This window comes from Anastrepha obliqua, chromosome 5, assembly GCF_027943255.1.
Source record: "Anastrepha obliqua isolate idAnaObli1 chromosome 5, idAnaObli1_1.0, whole genome shotgun sequence".
Classification (NCBI taxonomy): domain Eukaryota; kingdom Metazoa; phylum Arthropoda; class Insecta; order Diptera; family Tephritidae; genus Anastrepha; species Anastrepha obliqua.
The window spans coordinates 117,100,313-117,124,754 of NC_072896.1; the positions used below are offsets into that span (position 1 = coordinate 117,100,313).

General features: G+C 37.4%; 1 protein-coding gene across 1 annotated transcript in view; it reads left to right on the top strand.

The window, feature by feature from the left end:
• The window catches only part of LOC129247631 (uncharacterized), a 93,615-nt gene that overhangs the window by 63,266 nt on the left and 5,907 nt on the right, over nucleotides 1–24,442 (top strand). The window contains exons 4-9 of the mRNA XM_054886831.1: nucleotides 6,350–6,626; nucleotides 6,829–6,917; nucleotides 7,023–7,268; nucleotides 7,499–8,125; nucleotides 8,383–8,466; nucleotides 24,183–24,428. Of these exons, the coding sequence (XP_054742806.1) occupies nucleotides 6,350–6,626; nucleotides 6,829–6,917; nucleotides 7,023–7,268; nucleotides 7,499–8,125; nucleotides 8,383–8,466; nucleotides 24,183–24,428 (1,569 nt within the window). The remainder of the gene's footprint in view (nucleotides 1–6,349; nucleotides 6,627–6,828; nucleotides 6,918–7,022; nucleotides 7,269–7,498; nucleotides 8,126–8,382; nucleotides 8,467–24,182; nucleotides 24,429–24,442) is intronic.

Here is a 24,442-nt window from a genome sequence, read left to right on the forward strand (position 1 = left end):
ATAATAGGATTAATTCAATTAAATTAGGATTAGGATAAATAATTCATAAATATAATAAAAATTTAAAAATGTTAATAATTAAAATTAACAAGATCTAACCTTCTTTTTAGTTTATCTTTGTAATAGTTTTTATAAATTTCTACAACCAAAATCATTTTAAAAATTTTTGCAAAAAAAAAAAATAAACCGAAATTTCTAACTTTTTATTCAGAATTTATAGAAAAATTTTGGAAAATTAAAAAAGTAGAAAAAAAATTCAAAATTTCCAACTTTTTATTTAGAATACATATATAGAAATGTTGGGAAAATTGAATAAATTAAAAAAATTATCAAAAATTTCAAATTTTTATTCAGAATTTAGAGAAAAATTTTAGAAAAAAAATATGGAAAAATAGATCAAAATTTCCAATTTTTTTTTTTTCAAAATTTATAAAAAAAGTTTGGAAAAATAAAAAAAATTATAAAAAATAAACCAAAATTTTTTACTTTAAAAAAAATATTAAATAAAAAATAAATCAACATTTTTTAACTTTTTATTCAAAACTTATAGAAAAATTTAAAAAATAACCCCAACTTTCCAATTTTTATTCAGAATTTATAGACAAATTTCGGAAAATTAAAAACAAAAATTATGGAAAAATAAATCAAAATTTCCAATTTTTTTTCAGAATTTATAGAAAAATTTTGGAAAACTAAAAAACATTAAAAGAAAATAAACCAAACTTTCAAACTTTTATTCAAAAAATAAACAAATTTATAGAAAATAAACCAAAATGTTTCACTTTTCATTCAGAATTTATAGAAAAAGTTTGGAAAAATAAACAAATTTATAGAAAATAAACTAAAATGTTTAACTTTTTATTCAGAATTTATAGAATAAGTTTGGAAAAATAAAAAAAATTATAAAAAATAATTCAAAATTTTTAACTTTTTATTCAAAATTTATAGAATAATCTTATTATATCAATAATCTAATTATAAAAGAAAAAATTTGGAAAAATAAAAATAATAAGGCAGAACTTTTATTCAGAATTTAAAGAAAAATTTTGGAAAAAGTAAAAAAAAAGAAACCAACATTTTATTCAGAATTTATAGAAAAATTTTGGAAAATTAAAAAAAAAAATTATGGAAAAATAAATCAAAATTTCCAATTTTTTTTTAGAATTTATAGAAAAATTTTGGAAAACTAAAAAACATTAAAAAAAAACCAAAATTTGAAACTTTATTCAAAATTCATAGAAAAATTTTGGAAAATTAAGAAAATTTATAAAACGGAAACCGTAATTTCCAACTTTTTATTCAAAACTTATAGAAAAATTTTGGAAAATTAAAAAAAAGTATAAAAAAATAAAAAATGTATACAAACATGAAACAAAATTTCTAACTTTATAGAAAATTTTGGGAAATATAAAAATGTATAAAGAAAATAAAGCAAAATTTCAAACTTTTTATTCAGAATAGTTTTATAGCCCCTTCAATACTAGTAAAATGTTGCAAGTGTAAGTTTCAAGTGGCTTAAAATTACAGTGCATTTTTGAAAATTCTTTTTTCGATGCGGTTTTGAGCATTTGTTTGTTATATAAAAGACTCTGTGATTGGTAAATACATAGGAATTGTAACGTCCGCTTTTTCGGTAAAAAAATCATTAATTATTTGAAAACTTGGGTTGTTGCAAAGCAAATCTGGAAAGGGGGACAATAAATAAATATAAAATATAAGTATTTGAAATAGATGGGCAGAGATTATCGCGATTATTCATAACATTCACTATTGTGCCAAAAAAAAGCTCGATTTTGCCAATTAAAATCCATTTTTAAAATTAGCAAAAATCGAAAACACGTGCAGAGCTACATTAACTCAAGACGGCGGAACTTTTACAAGTGTCAACTAATGATACAAAAATTTTGGTATTTCATAAAAATGTATAAAATTAACCCTCCGTTGGGAAGCCTCCAGGAAGCTTCCTACAATTTAATTTTCTATCGATTTGTGGATATAACCTTTCTTAAAGGATCCTCGAACTGGACGAAAAGAGGTCAGGTCCGGGAGCCCTGCCGAAGGTTTTAAAAAAGGTGTCCAACAGAGGGTTAAACAACACACAATGAAACAAATTGTTACAACTGGGTAATTCGTCGCGCTGCTATTATTTGGTATGTACATTTGTTCGGTCTCCATATTTATATACACCATGCCAGCCAAATAATAACGAATGCTTAGCTGCATTTCAGCCATTCGACCAAATGAACACACCAACCAGGCAACCAACCAAGTAGCCAAGCGATTAGATAGCCGGCGAACGCTCGGCCTAACAATCTGGTCAGCGTGTTTACATACACGCCCCGGCCAAAGTTTAGTCTGCGTACAAATACATTCACATATAAATAAATGTACTTAAATGTGTGTATGTGAAGTCAATGCCAGGCCAGACTAGAGCGAACCAGACAGTATTATTTTCGTATACACAGGTGGGCCTTTATTATCACTGCCATGCAGACAAAAAACGAAAATTTACATACATACGCAGCCATGCCTACAAACACCCTTCAGGCAATCAAACACATACATCTGCACTACATTTTGCATGGATGTATGTGTGTTGGTGTGCACTTTAATTTTTTAATAGAGTCTCAATGATTGTCTGTCCGCCTATTTGTCTCACGCAACTGTCTGTTTGGCTGCATATGCGCGTACATACATACATACGCACGTATAAATATGTCTGCATTAGACTATAAAACAATATTGAATACTAATATTTTTAATGGATTTGCACAAGTATTAGTTTCGCCTTTATGTAAGCGCATATGTCTATATTAACTATCGCTTATTTGTATGTACATGTACATACACATACATATGTATATGTATATGCGTGTGAAAGTTTTCATAAAGGTGCATGTATATGCGCGCGACGACCTGATATGTTAATGGCGCGAACATTATGGCTGGCTATGGGTTATTATTTCACTACCCTTGGGAATAAATTATGTAGCAATTTTGACAGAGTTGCCAAATGAATTGCAAAATTCAATGAATCCTTTTGAACGAACAAATGAATGAATGAAAATGAGGTTTGCATCTCAACTTCATGGCCTTCTCTGTCTTCCACTCATCACAGTCGCTCTTTCAAACCCAGTTACTTTAATAAACTTAAGACTGGTGACAGAAACGACAGTAGCCGGTGGACCTTATCGAAAGCCTAACGTCTCGTAACCATAGTTCTTGATGGTGCATTGCCCCATAGCAAGGAAAGGTTCGGGTTCTATTAATAACGAGCCTGCAGCCTCTCTCCAATACATTCGCTACTTCGTTCCCAGTTATACCCCCATGTCCTAGAACCGCTCAACTCGAAGGTTTCTGTCTAAGTTGCTCTCTGCCCATAGATAGTTGGCATACTGCATACTCTAAATTTTTCCAAAAATTCTGATTAAAACGTTTGAAAGAAGTCGCCAATTTTTTATAAATTTTGTACATAGCTTGAAACTTTGCGTTAACTATGGTTTTATAAAAAAATAATTCAAATTGAAAAATAAATAGTCAAAATTTGTCTATATATAGCTTATACTTTTTTTGACGCTGACTGTATATTTGATTGGATACACTACGCTCCACCCCCCACCAATGCCCTCTAGGTTAGGATAGGCTACCCAGGTTGATAGTCTAAGATTCAGTTTTGGTCTAAGCGATTTGGAGATCTTTCAGTTAGTAGTGAGAAACCACCTTCTATAGGTTTCCGCGATTGCGCTCAGGACAATCGCTGTGTATAACTCGTTTAGAGGAATGCTGAGGTCCGCTACCACTCGCTGAAGGTCCGATCTTTCCTTGCACACTCATCCGCTCTTTCATTTCGTTCCACTCCAGATTGGCCGCGTACTCAACAAAGAGTGGTGTTTTGTTGTTGGATAAGCGACCTCCTGCATTCTTTAACACATTTGGAATTGATGCCTGCTGAGGCAAGTGCCCTGAACGCCGCTTGACTATCAACAAAAATGGTAAGGTTTGCCAGAGGTAAATCTATTGGTCTTATCGTTCGCCCTCTTTATTTGTAAGAGGAAATTTGGCAAAAAATGGTACCTGAAACCGTATATCAACCACTGACCACCGTACAATAGGACCATCAACCCATTTTGACTTATGGAGCTTTCGTGTGGTGGGGCACAATTCTACCTAAAGATTACATAGAAGTCCAAAGATTAGTTTGTGTAGGAATAACGGGTGCGCTCCGATCGACGCCTCAGGGGGCGCTGAAAGTGATCCTACATATTCCACCCATTGATATGGATGTAAAAGGGGTAGCGGCCAAATCTGCTTCTTGAATTACAGTAGCATCAGCATCAGTTCTATTATCAACTATCAGCCAGATTGTAATTAAATTCCTACGACACTATCTATTGAATGCAGTAGCTCGTGAAACAAACTGGCTACGCAGTTGATGCTGATGTAAATTTTTATAGTTTGCTCTCCTTATTGATGCATACAATTGGGATCGTTACGAGGGTCCACAAACGCAATAAGGTTTTCAAGTCGCAAGATGTTATCTTTGGAGTAAAGATAAAGAAACGTTGCTGTCAAAATATAGCACTCAGGACAGCGAGGGAATATCGGTCTTCTATCCAAGATTTTCACATTGAGGCTTATAAGGAACATAGCGGCATGTTGGGCATGCAATTCGTGTTAGCTTACTACCGTAGGAATTACCTCAACAACATGGCTGAGCCATCTCCTCCGACAGTAAGAATCTCCATCGATGGACTGAAGAGATCCGCTTGAGCCTTACAGTATACTCGTATATGCAAGCTATCAGCGAACTTCATCGACAATTCTTCACTACTTTTATGAACTCTCGTTTTCCAAATACTATTTTTGGAGTCCAACCATCAACCATAGGAGACGAAGGGCTTCAGCTACCTCGTGTGGCTCGCATTATCCTGGCACAATCACGTCCTGGATATTGTAGCAGGTTAAACTCATACTCATTCAGACATACTTAACTTATGCTCGTAATGTGAAGTTCCCATGCATCACACAAATTGCTTCTCCACATGTTAAATCTACTCGTTTAACGCATCGTTTCCCTCTGGTACTACCCTGTCGAAATAGGCAGTTTCCTGGGCCTACCGTTGGATGAAGCACGTGACGATCCCATAGAACTTCTCTGCGCTAGGTAGAGCTTTGTAAATGAAATATTGTTTTCGAACGTAAAGCAATGAGCCCAGCGGCATGGCTGTCGGAGGGAGATATTTGCCTCCCTTACAGTAATTGCAGAAGTACGCAACCAAACACTGCTACTTTAAGGGGTCCCGATGGTCTAGAGCTCGAAAATTTATGGTATTTCCAGGAATGCTGTAAATGATCAGCAAAAAAAGGAACCTATTAGCAGAAAGTCCATAACGTGAACGTTCTCTATCTGCTTTAAAACTCCGGCTCGGATTGGCTTTTGTTGAAGAGAAAAAAATCAGTTGGGCTAAAAAGCCTACAGATCTGGCCAAAGGCATACTTAGTAATAAAAGGATATCTCGGATATTAATAAATATTTCTGTGAATGTTTAGCATCATCCAGTTAATGGTCATTCGAAATGCTTTAGTTACAATATGTGGGGAGCTAAAGCGCGGAGTTGAAACTCCACTCATGGAGCTTCTCAAATTACCTTTTGTTATAGTTGTGCCTTTCTGGTTTCCATAGAAAGCGCCAGCTACTGAAAGCTGGTAGGATTATGTTTTTAAATATAGATAATTTAATTAAGGAACATTTTGGGACACCTATATACAAATAAGCTAAACGCCGTTGTTTTGTATTTAGTGTAGCAATGAACTCAACCATCAATTATGTGAGTTTTCTAACTGGATAACCCTAACTAAGGGTAAATTTACAATTTTCATTGATTGCATTATTTTATCTTCATTACAAACGAGTTTCTTATAAAAAACTAAAATATGAGTAAATGTATCGGCCAAAATTTACCCCTTAGAGAGATAAAGTTTTCCTTGAATGGATTTCGACGAACATTGGCAACTCCCTTTATAGTTGCTATATTAGAGTTTACAGTGGCTATATTAAAGCTTTCTTTATTATTAAAATATAATATTTTCAATAGCACATTTCTTTAAACAAATATTGTTAATTTGAACGCACAGAATTTAAAATTTTAATTTTGTGAAAAATTAATCAACATAAATGTAATAAATTTAAAAAAAAATTTTTTTTAATAAATTTTTTTTATTAAATTAAGTGTAAATAGTTTTAATCCAGGTTTATGATAACTTAATTTTAGTTAGATTTATTTATTAAATATATAAAATTCGAAACATTTAATTGCATTTACACTATTTTTTTAATTCCTTCTTTCAGACCTTAATCGCTTGGAAAAATCGCCACTTCTTGCCAACGGCTACAATCCCCCGCCCATCAATCACATGGCATTCATGCAAATGAATCACCATCCTGGCACAGCGTTGATGTCCCCCGGCATGCCGCCGCACGGCCTGCACGCTCGACCCGACAGCCAAATGTTGAAAGCTGCCGCACAGGGTGGTATGTCCGCGGCGAATATGGATGCGTTGGCGCGATCCGGTATTTGGGAGAATTGTCGTGCGGCCTATGAGGACATAGTGAAGCACTTGGAACGGTAAGAACATTTGTTATTTCACTATTTATTTCGTAAGTTATAATAAGTTGGAAAAATGTTTAAATGGCGGATGATCGGATGTAAAAATCGAGATTATTTGAGTTTGATTTTGCTAAACATGAGACCTCTTTGCAAAGTTTTCTTCCTAAACAACACAAATAGCACTTCATTTTAGAATTTCCGTGTGTTTTCTTTTTTTCAGCCTTCGCGAGGAACGCACCGATGAACGTCAGCAAATGAATAGCGGCGGTGGCAGTGAGCCAAAGATACGCGATTTAAGTTCACGAAATTGTAAGTCCTTGGGCACAACGGAGCGATACTTAACTTTTGCTAAAAGAAACACTAGTTAACATCAAATAACTTTCATTATTGTATTTCTCCCTCCTTTCTGCTTAGCTGGCTCCCCGAACCGCCAAAGCCCCGTACTGAATCTCTCCAAGTCCGGCGGCAATACGGATCAAGGCAGCAATTGTGATGACCGCAGTGAACGTAGCGAAATGCATTCGCCGGTACACTCGGTGCGCGAGGGCAGCGTCGGAGGTGGCAGTCAGGGTGTGATTGGCGTGGAGGACGACGATGACGAAAATCTGAGTGATGATAATGCGTCAGAAGTCGATGAACGCTGCGCCAAAGATGACGAAGGTGAGTGCACTTTGTGTTTGATCAATAAAACACTGAACGCGAGGGGTGTATGGGGTTTGGGGTGTGAAATCAGAAAGACATGCATTCATTAAAACAACTACAACATACAATAACAAGAGAAATAGCAACAACACAAAAGCTGATTGCAACACACTGACTAATGTTTTTTCAACGCATTCTTTCACTGCTTCTTCTTCTTTGTCTTTATTTGTTTGCTTTTGTTTGTCCAGACTTGAGTGATACTGAGCGTGATAATATAACGTCGACGGCGTCGTCACAACGTCATCCACTTCATCATCACCACCACCACCACCACCAGCTGCATCATGGCGCCAGCAATGCAGTAGGCATAGGCGAACGTGGCGTACCAGGCGGGCCAGGTGGCGGTGTTGGTGTCGGCGGCCTTGGTGTTACCGCTGCCGCTGTCGCTGCCGTCGGTCTTAACGAACGCGACGTTGTTAACTCGCATGCGACACTACAACAGTCTCCCGTTTCCACACATAATGCTGCTGCCGTCGCAGCGCTGCAACATCATCATCAACGCGCACTCAACTATTCACAGCTAGCTGCGGCGGCTGCCGTCGCTGGCGGTGCGGCTGGTGGGCCAGGTGCGAATGCTGCGCTCACTAACGGCCCTGGATCGGGTGGTGCACTCGCCGGCACTGAAGCTTTGCTGGCTGCCAACGATGCCACCGCAGCTGCAGCATTGGCTGGCGGATTGGCGCTTGGGCCACTTGCCATGGATCCGCATGGTGCACCCTCTTCCACGGAGACGCTGCTGCGCAATATACAAAGTTTACTGAAGGTGGCTGCGGACAATGCGCGTCAACAGGAACGACAAATCAGCTACGAAAAAGGTGAGAAACATTTGAATGACTGTAGTGAAAGCAAAAAATAGAGTAGAGGCTTGTCGTTTGTGTCAGTAGACGGACAGCAGCCTATTAGGCAGGTTACTTAGAGAAAACGCGTTTAACCCTTTCTTTTAATTTTTATTTTTTGGCAGCAACATTACTTTCGCGCTGCTACTTTGATCTTTGCGCTTTGTTCATAAATCTCTAATCAACTTTCTTTGACTTTGTTTTTCGTTTTCTTTTCATGCCTTTTTTCTCTGCAGCGGAGCTTAAGATGGACGTTTTGCGCGAACGCGAAGTCAAAGATTCATTAGATCGGCAATTAGCTGATGAACGGAAACTCAGAGGTGAGCTACAACAATTACAACAATTATTTTTTAGCAAATGCGTTTTAAGCTGGAAAAGAGTTATTTCTGTTTAAACGCAGCTGCAGTTGCATGCCTCAAATGCTTTTAAACAACAAATATATGGATGTAGATATGTAGTTGAGAGTCTGTAATGTCAGATCGGTTACACTGACAACATTTTGTGTGGCAACTAATTTCCATTTTATGCTAATTTGAGGTTAAATGAAGTCATTTCAAGATTGTGGGCGCGCTTTAAAAAAAGGCACTTCCGTAGAGGAACAGGCAAATAATTGTAATGGCATGGATAATAAAAAGAGTATAAAATAACTAAGTTCGATATAAACACAACAGTAGAGCTTTTTAAATATATGCATGTGTGTATGTGTGTATGTATGCATGTATTTACAAAGTGCGTTCCAAAGTAATCATGACTTTCTAAAATGGGGTCTTTAGTATTATCGTTTATTGGAAAAGAAGATCACTTACGAGGGTCCTTTGAAATGTCGTATACTAAAAACTATTTCATAGTTTAGGACAAACCTTTTTTAATTTTTCGACATAGTCTCTCTTTAGGCTTATACACAGATTATCCAACTCTGTTCTAGTTTGCTGAATCCTTTCGAATAATTAGGTTTGTCTGAAAAGTAGCCATTGGTTTCTGAAATTACCTCCTCGCTTGAATGAAATCGTTTTCGGGCCAGTCATTTTTTCGGATTGAGAATCAAATAGTAATCCGGGGGACCTGGAGGAGAAAAGTCTGAAGAATAGAGAGGACGAGAAACGAGTTGACACACTATTTCCGTTATTTTGCGACCACAAGCGTTGAAGCGTGAAAGAGGTAGTATAGAATAGAGGCATACCCAGAGATGCCTAGTCCTGTGAGAATTTTCCAGATTCTTTGGAAAATCTGAAAATATTCTCCAGTTTGGGAGAACGAATATTACTTATTCTCACGACATTGGAACCCAAAATCCGTAGCAAATCGGGTGCTCTATGAATACAATAGTGGGCATATGCTGATCTCAGAGATTATATATAATATATATATATTATATATATAATTGGCCTACAAGGAACCTACAGTTTTAAGTCGACTTCGAATGGCAGATATTTTTTATGAGGAGCTTTTTAATGGCAGCATTACACCCGGAGGTTTGACATTGCCTGCCGAGGGGCGGCCGCTATTAGAAAAAACTTGATTTTGGCATTCATATAAGTACAAGCTTACTCCATATTGCAACGTATTTAAACTTCATATTAAATTCTGAAATAATCCTTGAGGTTTGCTTTGCGTACTCCAGGGCCTTCAGTGTAGCCTGACTGCCACTAAAGGCTCCAATCTGTTTCCCACTTCATCTTCTCCTAATTATCAAATCTGTAATGATACTTATTACTATCGTTTAATCACCTTTCGGTTCCAGAACCTATTCCATTCTTGGACCCACTGGTAAAGAAAACATCCGTAAAATTTTCTTGGAATACTTTCTTGACATCAAATATCCTTCCAAATAAAACTATGAGCATAAGATCGTCCTTAAGTACTAAACACAGTGGGCATTGCTCAGATAGCATCTTAAAGATGTCTCTGTGTTCTGAAGATCCGCCTTCGTGCCAGAAACCATATTTATGGAGTCTACACATGGCTTTTATTGCATCCTGCTGTATTTTAAGATCCAAGGGAAGTTAAGCATAGCATTTAGGGTATCGGAGGTTGTACTCATGGCACCCGTAATGCATAAACGTACACTTCTTTGCAGTTTGTATAGTTCCTGACTTGTGGACTTAACCATGCTCCGTCGCCACCAGACCACAGAAGCGTAAGTGATGATTGGTCTGATAAGTGTTGTGTATATCCGGAGTACCATATCAGGTTTTAGAACCCAGGTTTTGGCAAAGGCTCTACGTCATTATTGAAAAATATTTAATGTGTCACACCTTTCAGTGCTGAAAGACTAAGTCTATCCAATATCCGTTTTCTCGTGAACAAGACTAAGGTAGTTTTGTTTGACGGAAAGACCTTGTCTCGTGCATCACTCACAGATTTTATCTAGAACTATCTGCACTTTCATGTTAAACCTCCATAAATAATGGGGAAGTTTACTCTTTCGAATAAACGAATAAGACCATATATTGGAAAAGTGAATTTCTTTTTTTGTTTTTAACAAGAAATCACCATATAGAACATCCTTTAATGCTAAACCTTCATTACATTTGAACGAATTGATGCGTAGTTATTTTGTTTTAGGATTTTTTCCTCACTCTTATTCTGCTTTATTATCAGTTGGAGCCGAGATCAAAAACCTTCGGCGGTTATCTCTATCCTTTGAAAAGTTACTCACAGTTTAAAGAAGACATTCGACTAGAATTTACTGAAGATTCGATAAAATCAACTAATGAATTGACGTAGTTTTTTTGCTTACATTTTTTTTTTATTTAGAAGGTCGTTTCTTCCTTCTTTTACTTTCTTTGTCATCTTACATATACTCGGATAGCCAAGTTACTAAGGACCGGACACTTTCGAAGTTGTAGCTGCCAACAGTGAGGTGTGTCCTGAAACTTGCACGAAGAGACCCCGCGTGGCATTTTTGCTGTTATCACCAAACTTGGTCGAGCGGTGGGACATATACGAGCATATTTCTACTGATTCTATGTTCAAGAAAGCCCGTAATGACACCATTTAATAGTATTGAATAAACTTTCCATGCTTATCTCAAATATGCCGGTTACTTATTAATCAGCCCTTGTATGAAAATATGTAAATATTTTTCTCTTTGATTGAACCCCTTCGAACAGCTTCTTATAGAGGCCCCGGTAAGTAGTTGTCACAATTAGTTAATACATTTTGCAGCATTGAATTGCAAACAATTATCTGCTGTAAAACAACTACAAAAACGCTCGTCAACGTTTCCCAACATAATCACATGCAAAAATACCCTGCAGGGAAAATGTAAGTTAGTGAAAGCAGTAGTAGCAAAAGCTATTGTTCTTGAGTTTCTTGTTGTCTTTGTCCAGCCATTAACGAAATATTTTAAATCATGTCGCGATTAATGATATTCGCCTTCAGAATTTGATAGTGCGCTTGTTTGTAAGATAGTAAGTTATACCAGTTTTATGAGTTACTCACTACCATACTCGCTAGCGGTGAATCTTGCTTGATAACTTTGTTGGTACTTTCACATAAAAATTTTCTGAGCAGAAAAGTGGCGAATAGAAGAGGCCTTAATTAATTATATAACCTTTGAATTCTGACCAAGCCTTTAAGTGATCTGGTAATGTCAAAGGTCATATGACATTGCGAAATCATAATAAGGATGAAGATTCCGTGCAAGCATTTATTAAAAACTACTACCGAAATTCTCAATCGTTGGTCGCAAATTTATAAGGTGTTGCTCCGTTCACAGGCCGTTAAAGGAATTGCGTAAAGGTTGTGTCGAATGTTACATAAAGATCTTGAAGGGAAGCCATTTGAATCTTTGAAGCGAAGCTTGGTTAGTGGAGCTCAGGAGCAATACCGAACGCGAATCTGAAGTTGTTCCAAAATGTGTGTAAGAAGGGTGGAATATTGGCTCCAGAGCGTGCAATCTTGGCTAGAATAAAAAATATCTTAGAATTAGCGCGAGAAAGGCCAAACCCATCTTTATATCTAGCCGAAAAAAAGCCAGAGGAGGTCACTTTTGAAATTGGTGACTCCAATATGTCAACGGTTCCCATAATTAAATATCTTAGAATCAGGCTGTCTTTCAAATCACATCTCGAGTACGCCTACTGAAAACCACCACTGTTGTAGCGCTGTCAAGGCTGATGCTAAACGTACAAGGGCAAAATCGCCGTCTGTTCCTGGCTATTGTAGTGAAAAGCCAAATTTTGTAGGGTGCACCTATTTGGGAGAACAAAACGCATGATGTATCATACTTTCCATTACTACTATCTACCTACCGGTTGTGTGCACGTATGTAGCGCATTCAAAATGGCATCCAACGATGAAACCTTAGTAATATCTGGTAGCTACGCGCTAGACGTGCTAGCAATGGCGAGAATACAGAGGCCTATTAGCTCATCTTCTCTTGCGGGGTTACGAGAAAACTGCAATGAGGTGTGGCAAACGATTTTTGATAACTCCAGAAAAGAGCGTTGTATTCATAAATCCATTCCCAGTCTGAAGCTTTGGCTAACGAGACCACATGGGGAAGTGGCCTTGCACCTGACCTAGTTCTTAGTGAGTCATGGCTGCTTCAAAGCATCAACCACGACGACAATCCCTATTGCGACTACTGCGACAGAAAGATGTTCACCACACATTCTTCACATGCTTGCGCTTCCGTTGTGCAAAGGAAAAACTTCATAGAGCCTTTGGAGAGCTTCCTTCGTCGGAAATATTCATGCAACACATGAGGCGCTCAAAAGAAAAGTTGAATGCGGCATGCGACGTAGCGGCCGAGACTATGAAAGAGATGAGTCGTCAAGAAAGACCAAAGCAGAGCAGGGGCGGTTAATCGCCTTTCCTTTCCGGAATGCAATACTTCAGGGTAGTCCATGAAATCTCTTTTAGTATAATAATAATAAAAACTTGTAATAGAGTAGAGAGCACTGGGGCTTGTTTGTCGAATTTAGTACACTATTTGAGCGTCGATGTTTAAAATTCAACGGATGTTTACAAGGCAGACTTTAATTCCGCAGACATGCACAGTATTTCACTGTCTGTTAGAGATACGAAGCGATTTCACCACATTGGGAACTAGAGCGAGGGCTTGAGCCGTAAGAGCATAAGACGGCCCATTTACACCCTCATGAAGAGTGCCAACAACTTAAACTTAACTAACCTACATGAAAAAGAGGCTTGCGAACTGGTCATAGTTCCAAATTCGCTAGAAACCCACCATTTCGGCACTTGTATATTTTCCTATTGGGTACATATGACAGTAGGTATGTAAATACTTACAAATACTGCTATGTACGGGTATGCAAATATTGATGACGCTTCAACTGATTAATATTAAATTCCTTCCATGGTCACTACAAGGAGACAAATCAGCGCAAATCAAGCGAATCTTAATTTGAATTGACTTAAATAGCGATGACACCTGATATGATTAAGTAGATGGACAAACAAAAGGCGGTCATAAAAAGAATAAAAATGAAATATGAAAACAAATTAAAAATAAAATTAAAGTCAGTTTGGACAGCGCGTCAGGGCGACTTCACTGCACAGACGCACGAAGTAACAAATCCAGACTAAATGCCAGAGATGCAGAGCGCAGCGGAAGAAACAGTCCAGTTGAAATGTGCGTGAATTGTGCCTTTGCTGAATATTTCTTTGAATTGTTATTGTTGTTGTTGTTTTCTTTTTCTTTCTACAGAAATCACAATCCGAATGAATTTAATATCATTTCATTAGTCAATTACAGTTGAATGAATTTTTACGATTCGCGCAAGGAGTTTCAATTCGCGAATTCGTGTTGGAGAGGAAGTGAATATGGAAAAAATTGTTTGGAGTTATTTTGAATTTTTATGGCATTCGGTCGCAATTGATTTTAGCTTTGCAACCATTTCTTTCAATTTGTGTGCATTTATTTGCCGCCGCAAATGTCTCCTTATATCCCCTTCTACATTTATTGAATTTCTGCATAACATTTGCGCTGGTCCCCAATTCTTTTCGCCCATCCTTTGGGGATCTCTTTAGCGTCGTTCTTATCATTAAATCTGCCGCAAATAGCTAAAAGCCGGCAAAGCAAAAAGAAAACAAAAAAAATTGTACATAAGTAGCAAGCATATGCAACATATGTTGTGGTTTTCGTATAATTATTCTACATCCACACATACACACACATGAGTATGTGATGTGCCTTGGAGCGAGGTGTAGCGGACGCGGCGGGCTCCTTCAAATTGGGTCCAAACAATTCGCCGCTGACAAGTAAACATACAAATTGCATGCAACAAAACATCTAATTGCAGCTAATAATAACAACTTCAGCAATGCAACTGAGTAGGCAACCAAAACCAACCAGCTAGACGAGCAGAGTTTTTCATCTTTTGCCATTGCATGCCATGCGTCCATTCATTCTTTGAGAAATTCAATAGCAATGGCAATGCACAAGAAGCATAGAAAAAAGCAGAAAAAAAGAGAAAAAACAGGAAAGTTCAAAATTATTAAAGCTCTGGGGCGAGCAGTTTGAGGAGTGAGCAAATGTCAAAGGGTGCTTTAAAATGGACTCAACAATTTGCTGATGTGACACAAGCCGAAACGCGATTCATGGTCCATTGAAGGTTACATTTGTTTCGAAATGAAGTTGGAGAAGGAGAAACGTTTAAAAATTATTTCAAACTGCTGAAGAAATTTTAAGCCAGTGGTTGCAACCTTAAAACCGCTTACTCCAACCTTTCGTCCTAATAATCGTGGCTGTGTTTGCTATAATAAAATATAAAAATAAATTAATAACTGACGCGTACACTTCTGTTGGGTGTTTGGCCAAGCTCCTTTCACAAATTAAGTCACTTTATGGCATTATTTTTCATGCCAAACTTTTTTCGTTAATTTTTTATAAAAAATATAAATATCTTTAATACGAAAATCTTATAAATCAAGGTTTCAGAGCTTCACAAAAATTAAAAAAGTTAAAAAAAATGTCATAAAAATTAAAAACTTCTCAAACAAATTCTTAAACAGAACCTTTAAAAACTTGTTGGTGACGCAGTTCTTTAGTTTCAGTTGAATAAAATACAATTTTTTTAGGAAATTATTGTCATTTATAGTTCAATTACGTATGGATCAAAATATCGGCCAAATGGCCGCCGCGGCCTCGTCGGCACACCTCCATCCGATGGTCCAAATTTTCGATGACGCTGAGGCATAATTGAGGTTCTATGCCGTTAATGTGCCGAATTATCTTATCCTTTAGCTCTTAAATTGTTGCTGGTTTATCGACGTACACCTTTTCTTTCAAATAACCCCAAAGAAAGAAGTCCAACGGTGTCAAATCACATGGTCTTGGCGTCCAATTGACATCGCCGCGACGTGAGATTATTCGGTCATCAAATTTTTAGCGCAAAAGAACCATTGTTTCGTTTGCTGTGTGACAAGTGGCACCGTCCTGTTGAAAGAACATATTTTCCACATTCATATCTTCCAATTCGGGCCATAAAAAGTTCGTTATCATCTCACGATAGCGAACACTATTCACAGTAACTGCCTGACCGGCCTCATTTTGGAAAAAAATACGACCCAATGATGCCGTCGGCCCATAAACCGCACCAAACAGTCACTCTTTGTGGGTGCATTGGTTTTTCGGCAATCACTCTTGGATTATCATTCGCCCAAATGCGGCAATTCTGCTTTTTGACGAATCCACTGAGGTGAAAATGGACGAAAAAATCACGAAGTGCGCGATATGCATTTTGATTTGAACGCCCGTTTTCATAATAAGCCTGAATAACTTTAACGCTTTGCTCGATTTTGTGTTTTCCTATGGTTCAAGTTGAATTAATCTGAAATTTAAAAATGTTAAATGAAATGCAGAAAAAAACTTGATGCTTAGGTGTGGTTCAACTTCAACATCGGCCCTTAAAATTTAACCAGCTTTAGCACAATAAGGAGTCGAGATTGAAATCATTCAAAAAACTCGTAGATTTTTGACAATTTTCTTGCATACGAAGTTGAGAATTTTTTTACACCCTTTTTAAACTCTATTTTCGTAAATTTTATAAAAACCTTGAGACTTTGATGTGTATGGTTTTTGTTATACAATGAACTATATTTTTTTAAAAAATTAGCAAAAAAAATTAACATAGAAAATATTGCATACAATTTTCTTTTCATTTTTTTATCGGGACAACTTGCAAGTACAGCACTCAGGCAACATTAAGTCCATTGTACTGCTCTCCGGTTGCCTTTTTAATTTTCTTTAAATCTGCCCGACCTCCAAAGAAATCTGGGTAGATTTTGTGTTGCCTAAGAGCCAAAGTGGTCGCTTCTTAACACATCAGTGCCAAAGACCTCAGCCTGATTTGAGCAAAGGCCGAGCAGACGTATAGAAAGTGGTCCGTCGTCTCATTTTCCTCCCCACATGCTGGGCAGACTACACTGTCTGAGATGCCTACCTTTTCCACGTGCTTCGCCATAGAAAGTCGCCCATCATCAGTCCAACTAACTGCCTACACTCCCTTCAGCTTAATGACAAGAATATCTGCGGCAGTCGATCGGTCATGGCAGGTAACATCAGTGTAAAAAGAACAGCAGACTTATTGATGTGAGCACAAGTGTTCGTATGTATGGAAAAGTTATTAATACCTCAATTGAAAGTGCATCCTGCACGGCAATTCAGAAGCTCTTGCATCATATCACAAGTGCCGATTATTATTTCATTGTTAGGTCCCTATTGGAACCCCCTTTATTTATATGAGTTCACGTATAATTGAAGTTCATTGTGTAATTTTCATACCCAATACATAACCACTTAACGGTTTTACAGCTTAGCCCATGTCGGTGTGTTTTAAAAGGTAGCAAGGCAGATAGGCATCTTCAAAAAATATATATTTCGTCCTTCGATGACAATTCGACTGCCAGTATAGGCTAATGTGCTTCAAAGCCGTCTATGGATATAAAATAACTTAATAATGAGTTACTTGGCATACATTATGGCCAACCTCTAAGCGCTGTAAAAAATCAGGGGCTCCCATTTGTGGCAAAAATTGAAGATCCACCACATTGAATTTGCTACGCATCCTATTCGAACGAACATGTGGAGTGGTAGAATCTGAGCAACTTCCTGAACTTAACTGTATCACTAAGTTCCGTAACAGCGAATATCCGTCCCCCTCTGTGGATTGCAGAATATCCGCGTTGTAATGGGTTTAAGGTTTTTGGGACTCTGAGCTTTGCCGCATGTCTCTCCATAATGCAATAATGATGTGATCCTTTTCTAGCTCCATGGCTATAGAAAACTATTTTCTGTTTATAGTGATAAGCTCTCTTAAATTATTTCTGTTCCATTCTGGCCTCTTAAATTTGGTTTTGTTGCAGAACTATCCGAAATTGTATGTGCCTCCACTAGAAGTGTTCAAAAATCTAGTGAAGATGATGAATTATATGCATCCTTATTACGAAAATGGAAATACAGTCGCGTTTACTTTACTCGCTCTATGCAGAACCTCAGTTCATGTTTCACAAACTATTCACATCACTGAATAGGTGGTTCCATGGCCAATGGATCTAGGGGCCGTAAAGTGAAGAGAAAGTAGAGAAAGTAAAGGACTGCCAGTCTATGTTCCCATCATTTGATTGGCATAGTTCTCTATATCGCTCAGCATTGACCGTGACAGATGCGGCACAATTATGCCTCGGGTAACAAAACGCATTAAATAGTGAATTTCCGTTTCATGCCGGTTCATCTTCGACAATTTTGCTTATGTAGAAAATAACTCAGCTTCACCATTATGTAGACATAATTTGAGGGTAAAAAAGTTGATAAGAGTTCATAATTGATTTATTCGGGTGATTTATCAAATAAAGTGCCCAGATTTGTTCGCTATTGGTAAAAGGCCTGAAAAACATACTGCATTTCTCGAAAGAGCCACTTACTATTGTGTCAGCACCCCTCTCAAGTTCATGTTCTTGCAACAGTCGGCTGTATTTTAGCAGAATGCTTCGGGTTTATTTTTGCTCAGATACTATGACTGCTCCAATACCAAACCGGGTCTGTTTCAGTGGTCTCCATGAAATCTTTACAGTATACTTTCCTTCATCTATGGAAAAGTGGTGCAATTTAAAGAGTTCTCTATGATATTTTAAATCGAAATTTTAAAAAATTAAATTAAATTTTTCCTACCGTGGAATCTAGGCTTATACTCCTTATGCTCACCTCTGAATCAACAATTCTAAACCGATATTTCGATTGACGACCTCGCAATCTCATGTAGGTCGCCGTTCCTGAATGGGTATGTGCGTTACTACCTACCATATTGTGGACATGAAAAGCCAAATGATAGAAAATATTTTTGTTTGAAACGAAAACGTTCTTCTTGAAAAGCTATCTACTATTCGGAGGCGGTAAACATCTTTAGGCTCCTGCAATTCTGGAACAATATAATTAAATTAATACAGTTTTTGACGTCAACTTGGATTTGCTTCGGAACCATATCAATAACGTTAGAGAACTGGGCAACTGCGCATATTAGAAACTCATTCTCTGCGGCCCAACCGACATCGTTATTGGAGATGTCTGCTTTCCCAAAACCAGCTTTCCTGAAACAATTTTTCACTGCCTGTGTGCTTACTTGCTCTCAGGCTTTGCGTATGAATTGAACTACATTCACAAATTTATTGATTTTGACAACTCCAAGTCTGACTTTGAAAGCCGTGCGCTTACAAGGGAACTAAAATGCTTTTGGTGTGGAAATAAAAACTGATTAAAAGAAAACTTGTACCCAAGCCTTTGTAACTACATATTTCACTCTTCGTAGAAGACAGCGAACACCATTAACATGTATACGTTGGGTATAAAAAATTCAGTCTCTACCAACTTAGAATTTTTTCTTCCTTTACTTTAATTTGTGTTTTTTGTTTAGCTTCGGAAATACTTTTACCTTGTTAAATATATTCTTGCTATTTTTATTATTGTAATTAGCAATTTTTTTCTTTCACATATTACAAATTTTTATTCTGCCCTACAAACTACCTCTTAGGCCCTTGGCCCCACAAACTGCACTTAATACCAACTTATACGAGTACGCTGTATATTTTTACTTATTAATATTTCTGAGTGGGCTGTCATCACTCGCCTTTTGCCTTCAACTAGCATTCGCAGTTAGTTAGGTGTGTCAGTGCGAATTAATTTGTTGTCTGCTTGGTGGAACGGAAATGGAGACATCGAAGGGATTTGCTTATTTTTGTTTTGTTTACGTGCGTACTACCTACGTATTGAATTTGTCGTGGGAGATGATCGCAAGCACTGAAAAGTTGACAATACGAGTATTATTGAAGTAGTAAAACTGAAAAGAAATATAGTACAGATAAAGAAGAAAGGGACATGAAAATGTATTTAATTTACAAAAGTATACAAAACAGAAGAAATTATAAGATTTGATATTTAAGTTGGACATCTTTTTCTAACCAAAATAATTTTTTTTTTAGTTTTTTTTAACCCTTTATTATTGTTTCTATTTCAACTTAAAATATTTACAATTTTTCTTTCTTTTTGGGTTTCAACAGTACGAGTATTTAGAAGCCAATACCACTATATACATTTATTTAAAAAAAAAATTAACTCGTTATTTAATTATATATTTATTCATAAAATTGTGACACCATTTACATCTGCAGGTCAGTTGGTCGTTTGCGCTTAAGCCTCCTGGTTTCGGTTTCCTCTTTTAATGGAAGTTGCCGAATTTCCCTGTTAGAATGTTCTAGTAGTCGGTTTGTGTGTCTTAAGCTGTTGTTGCGTATTTCTGCATGGACTGTTTTTACTTTAAGTTCTCGATGCATATTATCATTCAGTATATACCACTCTGCTTTTGATATTATACGGAGCATCTTATTTTACGTTTGTTGTATAATTTTTATATTTGTACTGCTCGCAGTTCCCCAAAGCTCTGAGCCATATTACAATGTTGGTGTTATAATTACTTTGTATATTAGTATCTTAATTTCTAGTGAGAGCGTTCAATTTTTTCCCAAAAGCCAATGAAGTTGTTTAAACCTAGTCTTGATTTCGCGACGTTTTTGTCCAATGTGTAACTTCCCGTTAAGTTTAATCTCTATAATCATACCCCAGTATTTTGCCCTTGTGTCGTGGTGATTGTTTATTCTTTATGAATATTGGATTGTTTTTGTTTTGTTTTTTTCTCTTGTTAGTGTATGTGACGTGGGCGGTTTTATCTTCGTTTATTTTGATTCCCCATTTCTCGAACCATTGAGTGGGGTTGTCAAGTAATTCCTGAAGTTTATAAGCAGCCGTTCTTGGATCTTTGTCTGATGCTAGCAAGACAGTGTCGTCTGCAAGTGTTGCTATTAGAGAATTCCTAGTTGCCGGTGTAGGGATTTCAGCTGTGTAAAGAAGGTAAAGAAGCGGCCCAAGGACACTACCTTGCGGTACACCTGCTTCCATTGTTAGTATATCAGAATACTTATCTTCGAATTTTACATAAAATTGTCTTCCAGTTATATAACTTTTCATTAATTCGTAGTAGTCTGTTGGTAAATAAGTCAAGAGTTTTTGTAGAAGTCCTGCGTGCCATACTGTGTCAAAAGCTTTGGCTACGTCGAGATATACTGCTTCACACGTTCGTTTTTTATCGATGTCTTCACAAATTTTGTTTGTAACTCTGTGAACTTGTTGGATGGTGGAATGTTTTTGCCTGAATCCGAATTGGTAGCAAGGTATTATTTTGTCCTTTTGTATAATGGGATCGATTCTGTCAAAAAGTAACTATTCAAAAATGTTTGATAATACTGGTAGTAGACTTATAGGTCTGTACGAAGTTACTTTCGTAGGATCTTTACATGGTTTTGGTATTGCGATAATTTGAGCAATTTTCCATACTTTTGGGAAATATTTCAAGTTCAAGATTTGATTGAACAAGTTCCTTTTATAGATAAGCCCCTTCTCTGGGAGTTCTCTTAAAATTTTTCCAGTTATTAAATCGTATCTTGGCGACATCTTAGGATCAGTTCTCTTACATATGCATTGTTTTATTTCTTCTAATGTATTATAACATTTTTTGGTTTGCATGGATCTTTTTTTGCGTGGGTCGGGAAAAGGTTTATATTAGGCGTATTGTTCGTAAAAGTACTTTTGAAGTGTTTTGCGAGAACTTCAGCCTTGTCAAGATTTGTTCTAGTCCAGCTGCCATCAAATTTTCTGATAGGAGGGTTGTATAAAATTTTATTTTCGATTTTATTTGTAGCTTTCCTTAGTGTATAGTTTGTCGTTATACCAGGTCCAAGTTTTACGATACGTCTCTTAAGTTTCATATTTTTATGGTCGAATAGCATTTGCTTGATTTAGTTTTATACATTTTTGATACCTTATGCATCTTAGAGAGAGACAAAGAAAACCTATTGCCATGCTAAGTTCAAACAATGAAAGTAAGTCATACTTTTTCCAACTACCCAAGAGAGAGTTGAATAATTTCCATTTCCCTATACCAATGGAATGCCTATAGGAAATGGGCTTATGATCCCATCTGACTTTACTCCATGAAAATTTCCTTACAACGTCAATTGTAGCTGACTTCAACCAAATCCAGGAAGAAAATGCACTTAGGATTAATAAGTCTATTGTAGCACGGTTCCTGAGGTTTATTTGCTCTTGTCTTCCCGTTTACCTAAAAATAAAACCAAGTAGTTTGTTTATCATCATCATCATGGCAATTACAGCGCAGTGTGAGCCAGTGCTTCCTTTACAATCTCGATACGTCTCGATTCATTGTTTCGATCCTTCTAGCGTTAATGCGTTTTATTGTAAGCCTTCAATCCATCTTTGGGATTTGTATAGATTCAATGACCGCTGAACTTAGGTCCGCTGCTTAAACAAAACGTGTTGCTGAAAGGTGAGTAAGAAGTGTTCGACGCTTTAAATTTTAGGAAGCCGCTAGACGCGTTCCCATTATGTAGTGATACTAGTAGTAAAGGCATTCCAAATAAGCGAGAGGGTTAGGTCTTATATTGAATTTTTCCAGCAAGTAGGTTCTACAAAATCTTTACCTAACACTTTATTAATGCTTAATCATGAACATCGTATTGTATGACCCAAAAGCTTAGACGATGGCGACATACGATGAGACTTTCCTCGGAGTATACGAGAGAAAGATTTGGTGGATTACGTTAGCTATCACGAATATTGCAGATAATTGGATAGTGATAGTATATATGAGCTTTATGGATAGACGTAGTGAATTGAATAAAGATACAGCCATTCCGCTGGCTAGATCATGTCCTCCGAATGGATGCAAAAACTCCAGCTACACCTCTTTTTTCTTTCACCAGCTCCTTTGCGTTGGAAAGATCAGGTAGAGGAGCACGCGTTATCATGAGACTAAATTAATGATGGCGCGACTTGTTAAGCTCAGCTATTGCGTTTAGGCGGTCTTCGCCCCATCAAGAAGAAAAGAAGATGCTGGAGAATATATTATCTATACCTGTTGGAAGATGTTTGGTTCTAAGCAATCGATGACGTTCATATTGCTTAGTTCTGTCACAAGTTAAGTCCGTTATAGGTGTGATATTCTAATACTTTCTTCATTGAAGTTAGTTTTATTCAATAATTTAAATACTAAATTAAATTTAATTTGCATTCGAAATGGCTTGCTTTTATATATATAACCCTTCAAACGATTAGGCCTTTCAGCTATTGCAGCATGCACGGTTTCCATGGATATTGACGCTGCCGCCACTAACTAATAGTTACAGTCCCAATATTTACCTTCATGGATTCTAATGCCTTACTGCTGCCTATTAGTCGCAAAACTGATGCAATGTAGTCCTCAATAGCTTTGCCGTTTCTAAACCTCAGTTTACGGTCCGTAAAATAGCTCTCAATTATTCTGGTTATATAACTAGGCGCTCCTACTTTTACGAGAGTTTCAAGTATTCACGTTTTTAACGTCCAGAGTTACCACAGCTCATTATTATTTTTTCCTGCCTCGCCAGCTCTTGCCTTCTATGACTTTTGCTGTTAAGTCTACCGCACATTGAACAGCATCCACTGTTCAGCGGGGTTTTCTAAGGTCAAAATGGTATGAGGATAAAATACCTTCATCTTCTGTGAAAGATGATGGCCGGTCGCAAATAGTTCTCCCGAGAATTTTTCCCATTGTGTCGCGTAAGCATATCGGTCGGTAAGACGCGAGTCCACCAGGCTTTTGGTTGCCCTTAGCTAAAAGCACAAGGGTTTGCAGTTTCCACCTCTTTGTGAAAGTGTCTTCATTAAGGCAGAAGACCGCTAAAAATATGTCTGGGCGTTCAGAAATTGCTACTTTCTGAGCTCTATTCGTATCCGAATGTCTGACAAATTTTCGTAGAATAAGTTTCAGCCCGATAACTCAATTGTTGTGTGATTTATTTAAATACAAAATGTTAAACAACAAAACCTAGTACTCGTATATATTTCAGTTTCCCCTTAAGAACAACTTCCTACCAACTTATGCACGCCCGCCTATTGGCTTTTCAATTGTCCATCACATTAATCCTCTGTGACTTGAATATCTGTCAGGGTTCGTCTGTGAATTGCCTTAAAATGAATTGACGACAATATTGCATTGCGCGTAATTGAATTACATGAGTGAAGCCCACACGCAAAACGGATTCGCAGTTGATTGCGTCGAAAAACGTCGATCGCCAAAGAGCCGGCGAGCGTGCGACCGATCGTTTGATCGAATGAATGATCATATGAACGAACGGCCGGTGGCAATCAATGGCAAATCAGCAGCGAATACAAATATTCTCTCGATTCATATTCTGAATAAATAGCGCAACAAAAACAATAGTTGCTGTGTCCAATGATCTGCCGCCATGCCGCCCGCTCACGCATCATATGCGCATAGACTCCGATTGAATGGATCGATGGTTGGATGATTGGATCGTTGGCTGCAGGCGCGCTGCAGTTGCATATTGAATTACAATTTCATGTTTTTTCCTTCATTTTCTACTTAGATAGCTTTCGTTCTTGTTTTTTTTAACAAATTAGATTTTTCATTGTATTTCTCTGCTTGGCTTTTCGTTGCAGTTTTGTATCAGAAGCGCTACCGTCGTGAACGTAAAATGCGCATTCGCTACCAACAGCAGCTGGACAGTGGCAAACGAAAATTGACACACCCATCAAATGCGGGTAGTAGTAGTGGTAGCAACGGCAGTAGCGGCGGTGGCGGTTGCAGTGCGGCTGGGCCAAATGCCAACGAAGAGGGCCGCAGCAGTGTTGGCAGAGAATGCAAGAGCAATAGCGGCGAAACAACAGCGCGTAAAACTGAACCAGGTTGGTTAGCACAC